The following is a 15,747-nucleotide window of genomic DNA, read 5'->3' on the forward strand; positions in this document are numbered from 1 at the left end:
AAATGACTGTTTCTACACACCAGCAAAAACGCAAAACACAGGAAAAAGCTGTGACAGTTTTTCTGGCGTTTTTGCTGGTGGACAAAAAACCTCAATGGAATCCTGGCCTCAAAGCAATAGAACAAAATCCCTGTGTCCAGTTTTCCTGTGAGGTGTAAATCAGGTGTACAAATAGAACTGTGTGGAGATTTAGAACTTTGCACAAAATTTATCATGTGCCTTGCGCAAGTATGGTAAACTTGGTGCAATTGCACCAAATTTAGACCAACCAAAACGATCTACAAAAAACTTCTACCTACACCAGCATTGATAAATTTCCCCCTATATGTGTATACACACACATGTAACTACATATAGTTAGATATACATATACACATATTCAATTACATAGACATACCGTATATACTCGAGTATGAGCCGACCCGAATATAAACCGAGGCCCCTAATTTCACCCCAAAAACCCAGGAAAAGTTATTGACTCGACTATAAGCCTAGGGTGGGAAATACATCATCCCCCCTGTCATCATCCAGACCCCCGTCATTAACACCCTCATCATCATCACCCTGTCATCATCCCCCCTTCATCATCATCACCTGTCATCATCCCCCCCTCTTCATCATTACCCTGTCATCAATCCCCCTTCATCATTACCCTGTCATCATCCCCCCTTCATCATTACCCTGTCATCATCCCTCCCTTCATCATTACCCTGTCATCATCCCCCCTTCATCATTACCCTGTCATCATCCCCCCCCTTCATCATTACCCTGTCATCATCCCCCCCCTTCATCATTACCCTGTCATCATCCCCCCCCTTCATCATTACCCTGTCATCATCCCCCCCCCTTCATCATTACCCTGTCATCATCCCCCCCTTCATCATTACCCTGTCATCATCCCCCCCCCTTCATCATTACCCTGTCATCATCCCCCCCCCTTCATCATTACCCTGTCATCATCCCCCCCCTTCATCATTACCCTGTCATCATCCCACACCACCCCCTTCATCATCACCGCTTGTCAATGTCTGATTTAACAGTGGTCTTCAACCTGCGACCCTCCAGATGTTTAAAAACTACAACTTCCAGCATGCCCGGACAGCCATCGGCTGTCCAGGCATGCTGGGAGTTGTAGTTTTGAAACATCTGGAGGTCCGCAGGTTGAAGACCACTGCCCGGGCCTTCGTCATCATCCAGCCCCCCTTCCCCCTTTAGTTTTGTACTCTCCTCCGCTCGGCGGGATGTTCGGGTGAGCTGGTCCGGGCCATCTGTGCTGCAGGACCGTCCGGTGGGGAGGGATAGTCGTTCCGGGCTGTCCATCTTCACCGGGTGGGCCTCTTCTCCACGCTTCGCGCCCAGCCCCGGAATAATGACGTTGCCTCGACGACGATGCACAGGGACACTCGAGTATAAGCCGAGTATAATACTCGAGTATATACGGTACATAGTCAACATACACATGCACCAACCTATGTACCAACTTGCCTACATACAGTCATGTCCGTAAATGTTGGCACCACTGAAATTTTTCAAGAAAATTAAGTATTTCTCACAGAAAAGGATTGCAGTAACACATGTTTTGCTATACACATGTTTATTCCCTTTGTGTGTATTGGAACTAAACCAAAAAAGGAGGGAAAAAAGCAAATTGGACATAATGTCACACCAAACTCCAAAAATGGGCTAGACAAAATCATTGGCACCCTTTCAAAATAATAGAAATATAAGGTTGTTTCAAGCATGTGATGCTCCTTTAAACTCACCAGGGGCTAGAAACAGGTTTGGGCAATAATAAAATAACACATGAAAGCAGATAAAAAGGAGAAAAGTTCACGTAGTCTTTGCATTGACAACACAAAGAGGAGAAGAGAACTGTCTGAGGACTTGAGAACCAAAATTGTGGAAAAATATCAACAATCTCAAGGTTACAAGTCCATCTCCAGAGATCTAGATTTGCCTTTGTCCACAGTGTGCAACATTATCAAGAAGTCTGCAACCCATGGCACTGTAGCTAATCTCCCTGTGCGTGGACAGAAGAGAAAAATTGATGAAAGGTGTCAATGCAGGATAGTCCGGATGGTGGATAAGCAGCCCCAAACAAGTTCCAAAGATATTCAAGCTGTCCTGCAGGCTCAGGGAGCATCCGTGTAAGCGCAAACTATCCGTCGAGATTTAAATGAAATGAAACGCTATGGCAGGAGACCCAGGAGGACCCCACTGCTGACATAGAAACATAAAAAAGCAAGACTACATTTTGCCAAAATGAACTTGAGTAAGCCAAAATCCTTCTGGGAAAACGTCTTGTGGACAGTTGAGACCAAGATAGAGCACATCATTCTACTGTTTACTGAAAACAGAATGAGGCCTACAAAGAAAAGAACACAGAACCTACAGTGAAATATGGTGGAGGGTCAATGATGTTTTGGGGTTGTTCTGCTGCCTCTGGCACTGGGTGCCTTAAATGTGTTCAAGGCATCATGAAATCTAAGGATTACCAATGGATTTTGGGTCGCACTGTACAGGCCAGTGTCAGAAAGCTGGGTTTGCGTACAAGATCTTGGGTCTTCCAGCAGGGCAATGACCTCAAACATACGTCAAAAAGCACCCAGAAATGGATGGCAACAAAGTGCTGGAGAGTTCTGAAGTGGCCAGAAATGAGTCCAGATCTAAATCCCATTGAACACCTGTGGAGAGATCTTAAAATTGCTGTTGGGAAAAGGCGCCTTCCAATAAGAGACCTGGAGCAGTTGGCAAAGGAAGAGTGGTCCAACATTCCGACTAAGAGGTGTAAGAAGCTTATTGATGGTTATAGGAAGCCCCTGGTTTGTTATTTTTACCAAATGGTATGGAACCAAATATTAAGTTAAGAGTGCCAATAATTTTGTCCAGCCCATTTTTGGAGTTTGGTGTGACATTATGTCTAATTTACTTTTTTCCTCCCTTTTTTGGTTTAGTTCCAATACACACAAAGGGAATAAACATGTGTATAGCAAAACATGTGTTACTGCAATCCTTTTCTGTGAGAAATACTTCATTTTCTAGAAAAAAATTTCAGGGGTGCCAACATTTACAGCCATGACTGTATACATACACTCTTCTAATGTTGCTGGATTACACCTGATCCCCCTGCAGCAACCTATAGGGGGTGCTAAGAGGTTTGTATTTGTTTTATAACATCTTGTACAGGTTGCCCGAGCACCACCCATCATTTCTGCAGGAAACTAGAGACAGAGACCCCAATCTTAGGGCAGTGTTTCCCAACCAGGGTGCCTCCAGCTGTTGCAAAACTAAAACTCCCAGCATGCCCGGACAGCCGAAGGCATGCTGGGAGTTTGTTTTTCATCAACTGGAGGCACCCTGGTTGGGAAACATTGTCTTAGGGACTGTATACTCTATTGAGTGCCGCATTTGAGGAGGGAAACTTATTTTTTTTCTCCCATATCACAAGTCATATTTCACCTTTGCATGTATTTGACTGGGAGAACCCAGGACATCCACATACTGCATGTGAAACCTGACGGCCTAATCATTGGCTGGGTCATTTGGAGGGTGCTGGAGCACCATGGGCAGCTATTTGGCCCCTGTTTTAGTTTCGGCTGCACTCATTGGTCACCAGTGTAGTTACAGTCTGGAGCCCTGTGATCATCGGTTATTCTGTGTTTCTGTTTCTTGGGCAGGAAGAGAACACCCCACTAGATAAGCCCTCTGGACTCACCCAGTCCTCGTACTCACTGCCAACAGGCACCTACAACCAGGATCCTGTCTCCATGAATGGCAGCCTCCACTACGCCTACCGTGGGTATGGCTCCATCGGAAGCACCGTGCCGGCACCGACCTCATTGCAAACTGGAAACCACAGTAATGGTGAGATTTTTAAAGGGACAGTGGATTTTGTTGAATGTGGGAAAAACACTCAATGAGGGGCAAGATAATAGTCAAATATAAGGTTAAGGCTAATAGTCAACAGGGGTCACATGATTCTCAGGAGCCAAATCTATCTAAGGTTTACTTCTTGATCTTACCAATTGGCCATTTTGGAGGATCCTATCGCCCTAATAGAAATATGTTAGGACACAGCGTGTTATGGCCTTGTTTTGTGTGCAACCAATTGTGCTTTGTAATGACGTTTTTTTTATTTCACCATAAAATGCATGGTGAAACAAAAAAATATATTTAGTGTGTGTGTTGTTATGCAGTGCACCGTATGGTAAAAATGACACGTTCCTTTTATTCTGTAGATGCGACTAAAATGATAAACAATTTATATAGTTTTTCTTTTTAGTGTACCACTTTTGACTATAACTTTTATATTTCCATATACAGGGATGTATGAGGACTCATTTTTTGCACCGTGATCTGTATTTTTTATCAGCACAACTTTTGTTTTGATGAAACTTCTTGATCACTTTTTATCTTTTTTTTTTTTATGTATGATGTGACCAAAAATCAACCTTTTTAGGTGTTTGGTACTTTTTTCATCTAGGCTAGGTTACCACACAGGGTTTTTTCCTGGCGTTTTTTGGAATACAGCCACTGTAGTTTTTTACAGCCAGAAGTGGATTCAAAAGCCAGAAGTGGATTCAAAAGGAATCGCACAAAAAGTCGCAGAGTAGGAAACTTACAAGGAGATGTCCTAAAGTAAAAAATAACAGTGAGCACATGTTGGGAGTTGTAGTCTTGCAGAGTCTGTGCGGAATCCATGCGGAAATTCTAAAGTTTGAATGGGAGTGCGGAATCCCATTAAAGTCTATTGAGCTTTTAAGGAAAACTGTCAGCAAGTTCACCCACACTAAACCCAATACACTTGGTTATAGTGTAGGTGAACAGGAGTTCGTACAGGGGTCACATACTTTTTTGGTCCATCAGCCGCTGAGTTATGCCCCTGTAAAGTTCCTTTCTTCAGTGTATGATTAGCACTTTCAAGGCGGGACCTATGCCCGTCCGTCTGCTTCGGCCTCCCACACTGAAGTTTCTATGCCCACCCCCGTTGTTTGAATATTCATTATCTTCAACTCCACATCTTAGTGACGTGGAGTCACATCTGCCCTAAGTGCAGTGCTCTGTTTGCAGAGCCCATGCGCATAAAGATTTTACACAGCTCTGACGTCCTGATGACGTGAGAGCTCTGCGCTGGCTCTGTGCAGTGCCACTGCGCATGCACCGGTCCCTTGCTACACCCGGAAGTCGGGAGTAGCGAGGCTTTAGTATCAATGTACACGCATGCAAACAGAGCGTTCAGGGTACAATCACACGGGCAGGAGTATACAGTGAGTTTCCTGCTTCAAGTTTGCGCCGCACCGCAAACTCCTAGCAGGGAACTCACCGTAAACCCCCGCCTTAGTGAATGTACCCTAAAAACACTACACTACACAAAATAAAGGGTAAAACACTACATATACATCCCCTTCCCCCCCCCCCCCCAATAAAAATGTAAAGCGTTTAGTGTTTCCTAAACGGAGCCTTCAGCTTTTGCAAAACAACAACTCCCAGCATTTCCGGACAGCCATTGACTGTTCAGACATGCTGGGAGTTTAGCAACAGCTGGAGGCACCCAGTTTGGGAATCACTGGCGTAGAATACCCCTATGTCCACCCCCTATGCAATCCTTAATGTAGTCCTTAAATGTGCATGGTGGTGCTCTCTCACTTCGGAGCCCTGTCGTATTTCAAGGAAACTGTTTAGGGCCACGTATGGGGTATTTCCGTACTCGGGAGCAATTGCGTTGCAAATTTTGGGGGGGCTTTTTCTCCTTTTACCCCTTATGAAAATTTGTGGACTACACCAGCCTGTTAGTGTAAAAAAATAAAAAAAATTTACACTAACATGCTGCTGTTGCCCCCAGGTAAAAGGGAAATACGGAAATACCCCACATGTGGGCGTAAAATGCTCTGCGGGTGCACAACATGGCTCAAGAGTGAGAGGTGGCTGATTTTACAGTGGTTCTGACGCAAAAAAATAAATACCCACATGTGACCCCATTTTGGAAACTACACCCCTCACGGAACGTAACAAGGGGGTATAGTGAGCCATAACACCCCACAGGTGTTTGACGAATTTTTGTTAAAGTTGGATATGAAGACAAGAAAACATTTTTTTTTAACTAAAATGCTGGTGTTACCCAAAATTTTTCATTTTCACAAGGGAAAATAGGGGGGGGAAAAGCCCCCCAAAATTTGAGGAGCGGCATTGGGCTTTTGGAGAGAAAATGTGTCCGGAATTGAAGGCCACTTGTGTTTACAAAGCCCCCATGTTTCCAGAACGATGCACCCCCCCCACATGTGACCCCATTTTGGAAACTACACCCCTCACGTAATTTTAAAAGGTGTACAGTAAGTATTTCCACCCCACAGGTATCTGACAGATTTTTTGAACAGTGGTCTGTGAAAATGAAAAATGTAATTTTTCATTTGCACAGCCTACTGTTCCAAAGATCTGTCAAACGCCAGTGGGGTGTGAATGCTCACTGCACGCCTTATTAAATTCTGTGAGGGGGTGTAGTTTCCATAATGGGGTCACACATTGGGGGGGGGGGGTCGCTGTTCTGGCACCGCGGGGGGCTTTGTAAACGCACATGGCCCCCGACTTCCATTCCAAACATATTCTCTCTCCAAAAGCTCAATTGGTTTTGGAGAAAGAATTTCATTTCATTTACACATCCAACTTGTCGTCAATCACATGTGGGGTGTTAAAGGGGTATTCCAGGCCAAAACTTTTTTTTATATATATCAACTGGCTCCGGAAAGTTAAACAGATTTGCAAATTACTTCGATAAAAAAATCTTAATCCTTGCAATAGTTATTAGCTTCTGAAGTTGAGTTGTTTTTTTGCTGTCTAACTGCTTTCTGATGACTCGCGTCCCGGGACGTGACATCATCATTGAGCAGTTAGACAGAAAACTTCAGAAGCTAATAACTATTGAAAGGATTAAGATTTTTTAATAGAAGTAATTTACAAATCTGTTTAACTTTCCGGAGCCAGTTGATATATATATATATATATATATATATATATATAAATTTTGGCCTGGAATACCCCTTTAAGGCTCTCTGTACCCCTTGTTGCATTCCTTGAGGGGTGTTGTTTCCAAAATAGTATCCCATGTGTTTTTTTTTCCGTTCTAGCACCATAGGGGCTTCCTAAATGTGACATGCCCCCAAAAACCATTTTAGCAAAATTTGCTTTCCAAAAGCCAAATGTGACTCCTTCTCTTCTGAGCATTGTAGTTCGCCTGCAGAGCATTTTACATCCTAACATGGGGTATTTCCATACTCAGAAGACGTGGGGTTACAAATTTTGGGGGGCATTTTTTCCTATTACCCCTTGTAAAAATGGTAAATTTGGGGGAGGGGGGAGTTCATTTACACATCCGACTAACGAAAAGTTGTCTAACAGCTGTGGGGTGTTAAGGCTCACTGTACTCCTTGTTACGAGCCTTGAGGGGTGAAGTTTCCAAAATAGTATGCCATGTGTTTTTGTTTTTTTTGCTGTTCTGGCACCACAGGGGCTTCCTAAATGTGACATGCCCCCCAAAAACCATTTCAGAAAAACTCACTCTTCAAAATGCCATTGTTGCTCCTTCCCTTCTGAGCCCTCTAGTGCACCCACAGAGCACTTTACATACACATATGAGGTATTTCCTTACTCAAAAGAAATTGGGTTACAAATTTTGGGGAGCTTTTTCTCCTTTTACCCCTTGTAAAAATTCAAAAACTGGGTCTACAAGAACATGCGTGTGTAAAAAATGAAGATTTAGAATTTTCTCCCTCACTTTGCTGCTATTCCTGTGAAACACCTAAAGGGTTAACACACTTTCTGAATGTCATTTTGATTACTTTGAGGGGTGCAGTTTTTATAATGGGGTCATTTATGGGGTATTTCCAATATGAAGGCCCTTCCAATCCACTTAAAAATTGAACTGATCCCTGAAAGATTCCGATTTTGAAAATTTCATAGAAATTTTGAATATTGCTGCTGAACTTTGAAGCCCTCTGATGTCTTCCAAAAGTTAAAAACTTGTCAAATTTATGATGGAAACATAAAGTAGAAATATTGGCCCAGATTTATCAAACCTGTGTGAGAAAAAGTGAAGTGATTTTCCCACAGCAACCAATCACAGCTCAGGTTTCACTTTACCAGAGCTCATTAGCTGAGCTGTGATTGTGTGAGAGAAAAAGTGGAGGGATTTTTCCAACCAGTTTGATAAATCTGGGCCATTGTACATGTGAATCAATATAAAATTTATTTGGAATGTCTATTTTCCTTTCAAGCATCTCGGAATCAAATTCATAAGTAAAAGCATCCCAGAGTTGCTAAAAGTGAAAGTTGCCGGCTAGCTCAGTCGGCTGTTCGGGATAGCCGCAGCTAATCGCTGACAGGACAGCGGGAGGGCCCCTACCTGCCTCCTCGCTGTCCGATCGCCGAATGACTGCTCAGTGCCTGAGATCCAGACATGAGCAGTCATGCGGCAGAATCGTTGATCAATGGTTTCCTATGAGCAACCAGTGATCAATGATGAAGATCAGTGTGTGCAGTGTTATAGGTCCCTATGGGACCTATAACACTGCAAAAAAAAAGTGAATAAAGATCATTTAACTCCTCCCCTATTAAAAGTTTGAATCACCCCCCTTTTCCAATAACAAAAAAAAAAAACAGTGTAAATAAAAATAAACATATATGGTATCACCGCGTGCGGAAATGAGCCCTCATACCGCCCCATACACGGAAAAATAAAAAAGTTATAGGGGTCAGAAGATGACAATTTTAAACGTATTAATTTTCCTGCATGTAGTTATGATTTTTTCCAGAAGTACGACAAAATCAAATCTATATAAGTAGGGTATCATTTTAATCATATGGACCTACAGAATAATGATAAGGTGTCATTTTTACCGAAAAATGTACTACGTAGAAACGGAAGCCCCCAAAAGTTACAAAACGGCGTATTTTTTTTCAATTTTGTCGCACAATGATTTTTTTTTTCCGTTTCACCGTAGATTTTGTGGGCAAAATGACTGACGTCGTTACAAAGTAGAATTGGTGGCGCAAAAAATAAGCCCTCATATGGATTTTTAGGTGCAAAATTGAAAGAGTTATGATTTTTTAAAGGCGAGGAGCAAAAAACAAAAATGCAAAAACGGAAACCCCCCCGGTCCTTAAGGGATTAAAGTGACAGTGGTCAGATGTGCAAAAAAATGCTCTGTCCTTAAGGTGAAAATGGGCTGGGCCCTTAAGGGGTTAAAGGAAATCTGTCATCAGTGTCAGCTGCACTAACCTGTTGGTACAGACAGGTAGTGCAGGTGACACTGATGACAACGGTACTTACTTTGTCCTATTCCGTGCAGTTGTTCTCTGGTAATTTTCTCCGGTATCGTCAGCTCTGGGCCCAGCTTGGATCATGGGCGGAGCTTAGTGACATCACTGCTGCTGTTCTCTGCTGGGTCCCACTTGCTGGAGAACAGCAGCAGTGACGTCCTAAGCTCCGCCCATGATCCAAGTCAGGCCCAGAGCTGAAGATACTGGAGAAGGTTACCGAAGAACGGCTGCACGGAACAGGACAAGGTAAGTACCGTTGTCATCAGTGTCACCTGCACTACCTGTCTGTACCAACAGGTTAGTGCAGCTGAGACTGATGACAGATTTCCTTTAATTTGATGCAGAATTCGTATAATTCGTGTGAATATAGCCTCACTCTCTGTTTTACAAATAAAAACAAATCTATATAGAACAATTAACCCCTTAAGGATGCAGGGTTTTTCCATTTTTGCATTTTCATTTTTTCCTCATCACCTTCTAAAAATCATATCCCTTTCAATTATGCACATAAAATTTTATATGATGGCTTATTTTTTGCACCACCAATTCTACTTTGCAGTGACATTAGTCATTTTACCAAAAAATCCACGGCGAAATGGAAAAAAAATTCATTGTGCGACAAAATTGAAGAACAAATTTCATTTTGTAACTGTTTGGGGCTTCCGTTTCTACGCAGTGCATTTTTCAGTAAAAATGACACCTTATCATTATTCTGTAGGTCCATACGATTAAAATGATCCCCTACTTATATAGGTTGGATATTGTCGTACTTCTGGAAAAAATCATAACTACATGCAGGAAAATTTATATGTTAAATATTCTCATCTTCTAACCCCTATAACTTTTTTATTTTTCCGCGTATGGGCCGGTATGGGGACTCATTTTTTGCGCCGTGTTCTGAAGTTTATATCGGTACCATTTTTGTATTGATTGGACTTTATCACTTTTTATTCATTTTTTCATGATATAAAAAGTGACCAAAAAGACACTATTTTGGACTTTGGAATTTTTTTGTGCGCACGCCATCGACCGTGTGATTTAATTAATTATATATTTTTTATAGTTTTGACATTTTCACATGCGGCGATGTGTTTATTTTTATTTACACAGTTTTTTTTTTATGGGAAAAGGGGAGTGATTCAAACTTTTATTAGGGAAGGGGTTTAATGACCTTTGTTAAAAAAAAAAAATTTTCACTTTTTTTTTTTGCAGTGCTATAGTGCTATACCTCCCATAGCACTGCACACACTGATCTCCTATGCTGATTAGAGATGAGCGAACTTACAGTAAATTTGATTCGTCACAAACTTCTCGGCTCGGCAGTTGATGACTTTTCCTGCATAAATGAGTTCAGCTTTCAGGTGCTCCGGTGGGCTGGAAAAGGTGGATACAGTCCTAGGAGACTCTTTCCTAGGAATGTATCCACCTTTTCCAGCCCACCGGAGCACCTGAAGGCTGAACTAATTTACGCAGGATAAGACATCAACTGCCGAGCCGAGAAGTTCGTGACGAATCGAATTTACTGTAAGTTCGCTCATCTCTAATGCTGATCCCTGCAAAGCCATAGCTTTGCATGGATCAGTCAGATAGGGGCTCGATTGCTCAAACCTGTAACTCAGGCTTGGAGCAATCAATCGACGATCAGACACCGCGGAGTCAGGTAAGGAGACCTCCGCCTGCGTCCCAGCTGATCGGAACATCGCGATTTTATCGCGATGTCCCGATCAGCCCGACTGAGCTGCCGGGAAGCGTTTACTTTAATTTTCAGACGCGGCGGTCAACTTTGATCGCCGCATCTGAAGAATTAATAGCGCGCGGCACAACAATCGATGCTGCGCGCTGTTAGCCCAGGGTCCCGGCTATGATTAGCAGCTGGGACCGACCCTGTGTGATGCGGGGTCATGGCGTGACCCCGTTTTAAACACTGGGACCGGGCGTAGGGCGTACAGGTACGCCCTACGTCCTTAAGGAGTTAAAGGGGTTCTCCACCATAAGCTGATTTTAGTACGTACCTGGCAGACAGTAATGGACGTGCTTAGGAAGGATCTGCCCTTTGGGGCTAAATGACTATGTTGTGAGATTATCATAATACTGTGGCTAGCTTTTTGTGAACTGGTATTTCCTGTTTGAGTTTTCTTTTTTTGCCTACAAATCCCATAATTCCATTTTCCTCCCTACCACACATCAGCCACCCCACCCATTGAAACATAAATGAGCTGCATCCATTCAAAAGACCTGTGGGTTTCAATCAGGGTGCTTACAGCTGTTGCATTAGTTGCAGATTGATCTCTCTCCCACCAAGCGATTGCTCCACCCATTGAAGCAGACAGGCTCCCTGTCATCAGCTGACTAGTGAGTAAGGTCTCAGCCGCATTGCAACCTGGGAAAAATCTGAGACAACAGTCATTTTGTATGCTGTTAAAAATAAATATTGGAGTGAAAATCACATAAGAATTGTGAGAAAACCGTCACACACAGGTACAGACACCATATTATGAACTACACTAACTTTACAGCCCATGTGGCATAGTCAAATAAAATAAATTCCTGGAATACCCCTTTTAAATAAACCTATTTGGTATTGCTGCATGCAGAAAAATCAGAACTATTATGTCTGCTTTTCTTTTTCTTTACCAGGTCCCACTGACCTCAGCATGAAAGGTTTGGCTTCAAGTAGCACCAACGCCACCAACCGGGCAATGCCATGTGCCCAACTCAGTCCTACCGAGATTGGGGCTGTGCGGCAGCTGATCGCTGGTTACCGGGAGTCGGCCGCGTTCCTGTTGCGATCTGCGGATGAACTGGAAAACTTGATATTGCAGCAGAATTGAGGGGTGCCCGGGGCTGACCTGCGCCTCAACCTCGTACTCTCCAGACTGAGACATGACGTCTCTGCCTCACAGACGGTCACAGACACTGAACCTGTTCCCGGAGCAGGAGCCATATACTTTGTTTTGCTGGGAAATCGCGGGGAAGGGAAGTCGTCTCTGCACTACGAGATTTCCTTTATGTTGCACCCCCTGTCCATCCAGCATGGGGGGTGCCACAATCATCTATTTATTGAGAACAGAATTTCTTCTTTTTTTTCGTAATTTATTTTTCTGAAGATATTTTTGTTTAGTTTTTTGTTCATATGGACTAGTTGTTAATTCACTATTGATGAGCCATGTAGCTGGCTCAACCAGTCCCGAGCCACCTCACTTCCCTCAGAACATGTGACCTCATTGAGGTGGGGGTAGCACATACCTAGTGTCTGAGTGATGTCACTATAGGGAAGCGATGGGCTATCTTGGCCTGAACACTGGCATAACCAACTGGCTGCTTCTTATCTGTGCAGGTGAAGGCTCTGCTTTAATGGACTTTAGCACTGAACGGTCACTCCGTCTCCTGTTTGGGGCTCTACCATTCCACCATACCTCAGAAGAAACGCTCCAGCTGGGGACACGCTATTGTGACCTATTGGACCATACCATTCTGCGCACAGGTAGCATCCTATAAGACAAAGCCATACATACACTGGACCATTCCAAACACAGCCCATCCCACGAAGCGCATGTTCACTGCCCAGCACCCGCATGTACCCAGTGAGGACATAGACAATCCCATGCAGGTTCATAATAATCATCTTCACCCCTGTAGGGTCACCACACTCCCACATTGTAACATTAAACTAGTTTGTTGTGTTTCACTGGAATTATGGTATCCCTTTGGACCATACCATTCCGCATTTAACTGGTTTTTCTATAGACCCTAATATTCTCCACTCGCAAAGTATGCCTTTGGCTTATACTACAACATACCTAATTTCCTTTCAGAACATACCATTCAGCACCCCAAATCATTTCCCTAAGCATCATACCATTTTGCACTCCCACTATTTTCTCACTGGACCATAACTCCGCACTCACATGGTTTTGTTGTGAACCTGATCTTTCTGCACTAAATAATTTTAGTTTGGACTATAACATTTTGCACTAAGTTATTTTGGACCACGCTTTTATTGCAGACCACTTCTTTACGTTTATGCCACTGGATCATACCATTCCAGACACCTATCAACGCACCAAGGCCATGCGAAAAGCATGTTTACTGCACTGCCTAGCAACCACATGCATCCAGTGAGGACATAGACAATCCATAGGTCACTGCACTGTAACACTATGAAATAACCCTGTACCTCTGGTTTGGTTATGTTTTACTAAAAACCTTTAGAGCATAACATACCATAATGCTCTTCACTCACATGGTTTTGCCTTTGGACTGTACCACTCTGCACTTACTTTTCTCACTGGACCCATTCTGCACACAGTAGGTTACTCTGGATCATACCATTATACCCTTGCATGGTTTTATGTTGGACCAAACCATTCTGCATTTTTCTATTTCCTTAGGTCTATACCTTTCTGCACTTTTTTTTTCACTGGATCATACCACTCTAAATACACAGCATTGCACTAAGCCCATCTCATGGAGTGTATGTTGATAACCCAGCACTATACATCCGGTTAAAACATAAACAATTCCAGGCAGGATTATAATGATCAGGTGCACCTTATTAGGCCACAACACCCCCACATGTTGGACCATACCATTCTGCACAGAGCAGTTTCACACTGGCTGATAACATTCCACACTGTTTGTCCCTTGGACCATACCATTCTTAACTGAATAGTTTTACACTGTTCCACCCCCGGGGAAGCCAAACCATTCCTACACTACTTCTGGCTTCCTGCTGCTATGAACCCCCCCTCCCCCTCCTTTATTTCAGGTAACTCTGGTCTCCTCCACACGGAGCCCACCTTGTGATTCTTAACCATCTGACCTCTCCCGCTTTGCTATGGGTTTCCAAAATCTTTCACAGAACGTAGCAAATTCGGTGTCTATTTTATCCACAAAACTCAGGCAGAAAACCGGCTCAACACTCAATCTGAACTTCCGATTCCTTCTGACCTCAAGCCCCCGACCGCCTCCCTCCCCTCCAATATCCTTCCAGGTCCGTGTCATTTCAGCTCCTCTCACATTTTAGTTTTTTTCTGTATCCGTGTTTTTAATAGTTCTGGCCATCATTAACCCCCGTTCCCGTCTGGCATGAACTTAAATGTCATGGGGCTGTCCGTAGCAAAGGAGGGCCCCCCCCCCTGAGGTCGCTGTGGGTTTGACACTTTCCAGAAACATCTGCCTGGCACCAAGCTTTTTTCTGCTGACCTTATATCCCAAAGCCACTGTCTCTTTAAGAGACGTCTTTTTTTTTCCCTCTTATTTTTTTTAAAATTGTTTTCCTTATTTCAGAACAAGGATTTGTGTCTTTTTTTATGTGGTGCTTTTAGATTGGTGATGTCCTCCCGCAGCCAACGTGTTTGTGTGTATTTGACTTAATTTAATATGATTTCTGGACTACGTGAGTGTCCTGTTTACATGTACAGATGACCCATTGTAGACGAGCAGTACCACCTACGGGGGGCGCTCTTCTGCTTACTAAAGCCACTCCCTCTTGCGCATGCAGTAAGGCAGTTTTCCCCAATCTGCAGCTGTCCAACTTTTGCAAACTTACTGCTTCCATAATGCCCTGACATCAGTCCGCATGATAGGAGTTGTAGTTTAGCGTCAGCTACAGGCTGGGATATGCTGCAGTAATGTTTATTACCAATTGCTCCATTCCCTAGAACTCAGGTAAAGACATGCACAGCTTATTTATTTGCGCCACGACACCCTGCACGTCTGTCATCCCCCTTGCACCTCCATCTTTCCTTTTGCACTCCTAAAGCTTCCGCTTCCGCTGTCCACCTCCTCTTTTAAGCAGATAAGAAATTTCAATAAACCTTATGATATATAATATATAAGACAAGGCTATTTATTGTTACTGACGGTTCGCGTGGTTTTAATGATTTGTAGGATGTTTTTATTTGTCATACAATGTGATGTATTCCCACCGTCCGGGACAGAGACCACCGTGCGGTCTATGATATATCCACCCATCCCCCACCCTTATTATTATTATCCAGGCTAAGTGCACTGACTCGCCACCAAGTGGAAACCTTTCTTTTTACTCAATGTATAAGGCTGACTAATTACAAACACTGCATAATAAAGTATCCCAACTTTCAGAATGAGCATGTGACTCGTGTTTCCTGCCACAACACGTGAAACCGGATGGACGGCGGAGGTAGGTACACACAGAATTCTATATACTAAAAGGTTTGACTGTAGTCACCCAGAGTAACCTGATTCTGGAGAGTAACATACAAAAAAAACTAACTGGTTGCCATAGGATACATCTGTGGTTTTCAGATACTGCAAAACTACAACTCCCAGCAGGTTGTGGTGCTAAGAGTTGAAATGTGGGTGCAGCGGTGCTTTGTGTTTTATCATTCACAGCTTACCCCGCTCTATAATGTCCACTATGCTGCTTCTGAGCATGTGCTATAAACCAGGGTT

At 43.3% G+C, this 15,747-nt stretch overlaps 1 protein-coding gene across 6 annotated transcripts in view; it reads left to right on the plus strand.

Moving 5' to 3' along the window:
* NOL4L (nucleolar protein 4 like) overlaps positions 1–15,417 on the plus strand; it is a 48,239-nt gene extending 32,822 nt beyond the window's left edge. For all 6 annotated transcript variants that reach the window (XM_056549336.1, XM_056549337.1, XM_056549338.1 and 3 more), the window contains 2 exons: positions 3,678–3,864; positions 11,950–15,417. In XM_056549336.1, the coding sequence (XP_056405311.1) occupies positions 3,678–3,864; positions 11,950–12,143 (381 nt within the window). In that variant the 3' untranslated portion in view covers positions 12,144–15,417. The remainder of the gene's footprint in view (positions 1–3,677; positions 3,865–11,949) is intronic.
* Positions 15,418–15,747: the final 330 nt, after the last annotated feature.

The sequence above is a fragment of the Hyla sarda genome, chromosome 12, assembly GCF_029499605.1.
Source record: "Hyla sarda isolate aHylSar1 chromosome 12, aHylSar1.hap1, whole genome shotgun sequence".
Classification (NCBI taxonomy): Eukaryota; Metazoa; Chordata; class Amphibia; order Anura; family Hylidae; genus Hyla; species Hyla sarda.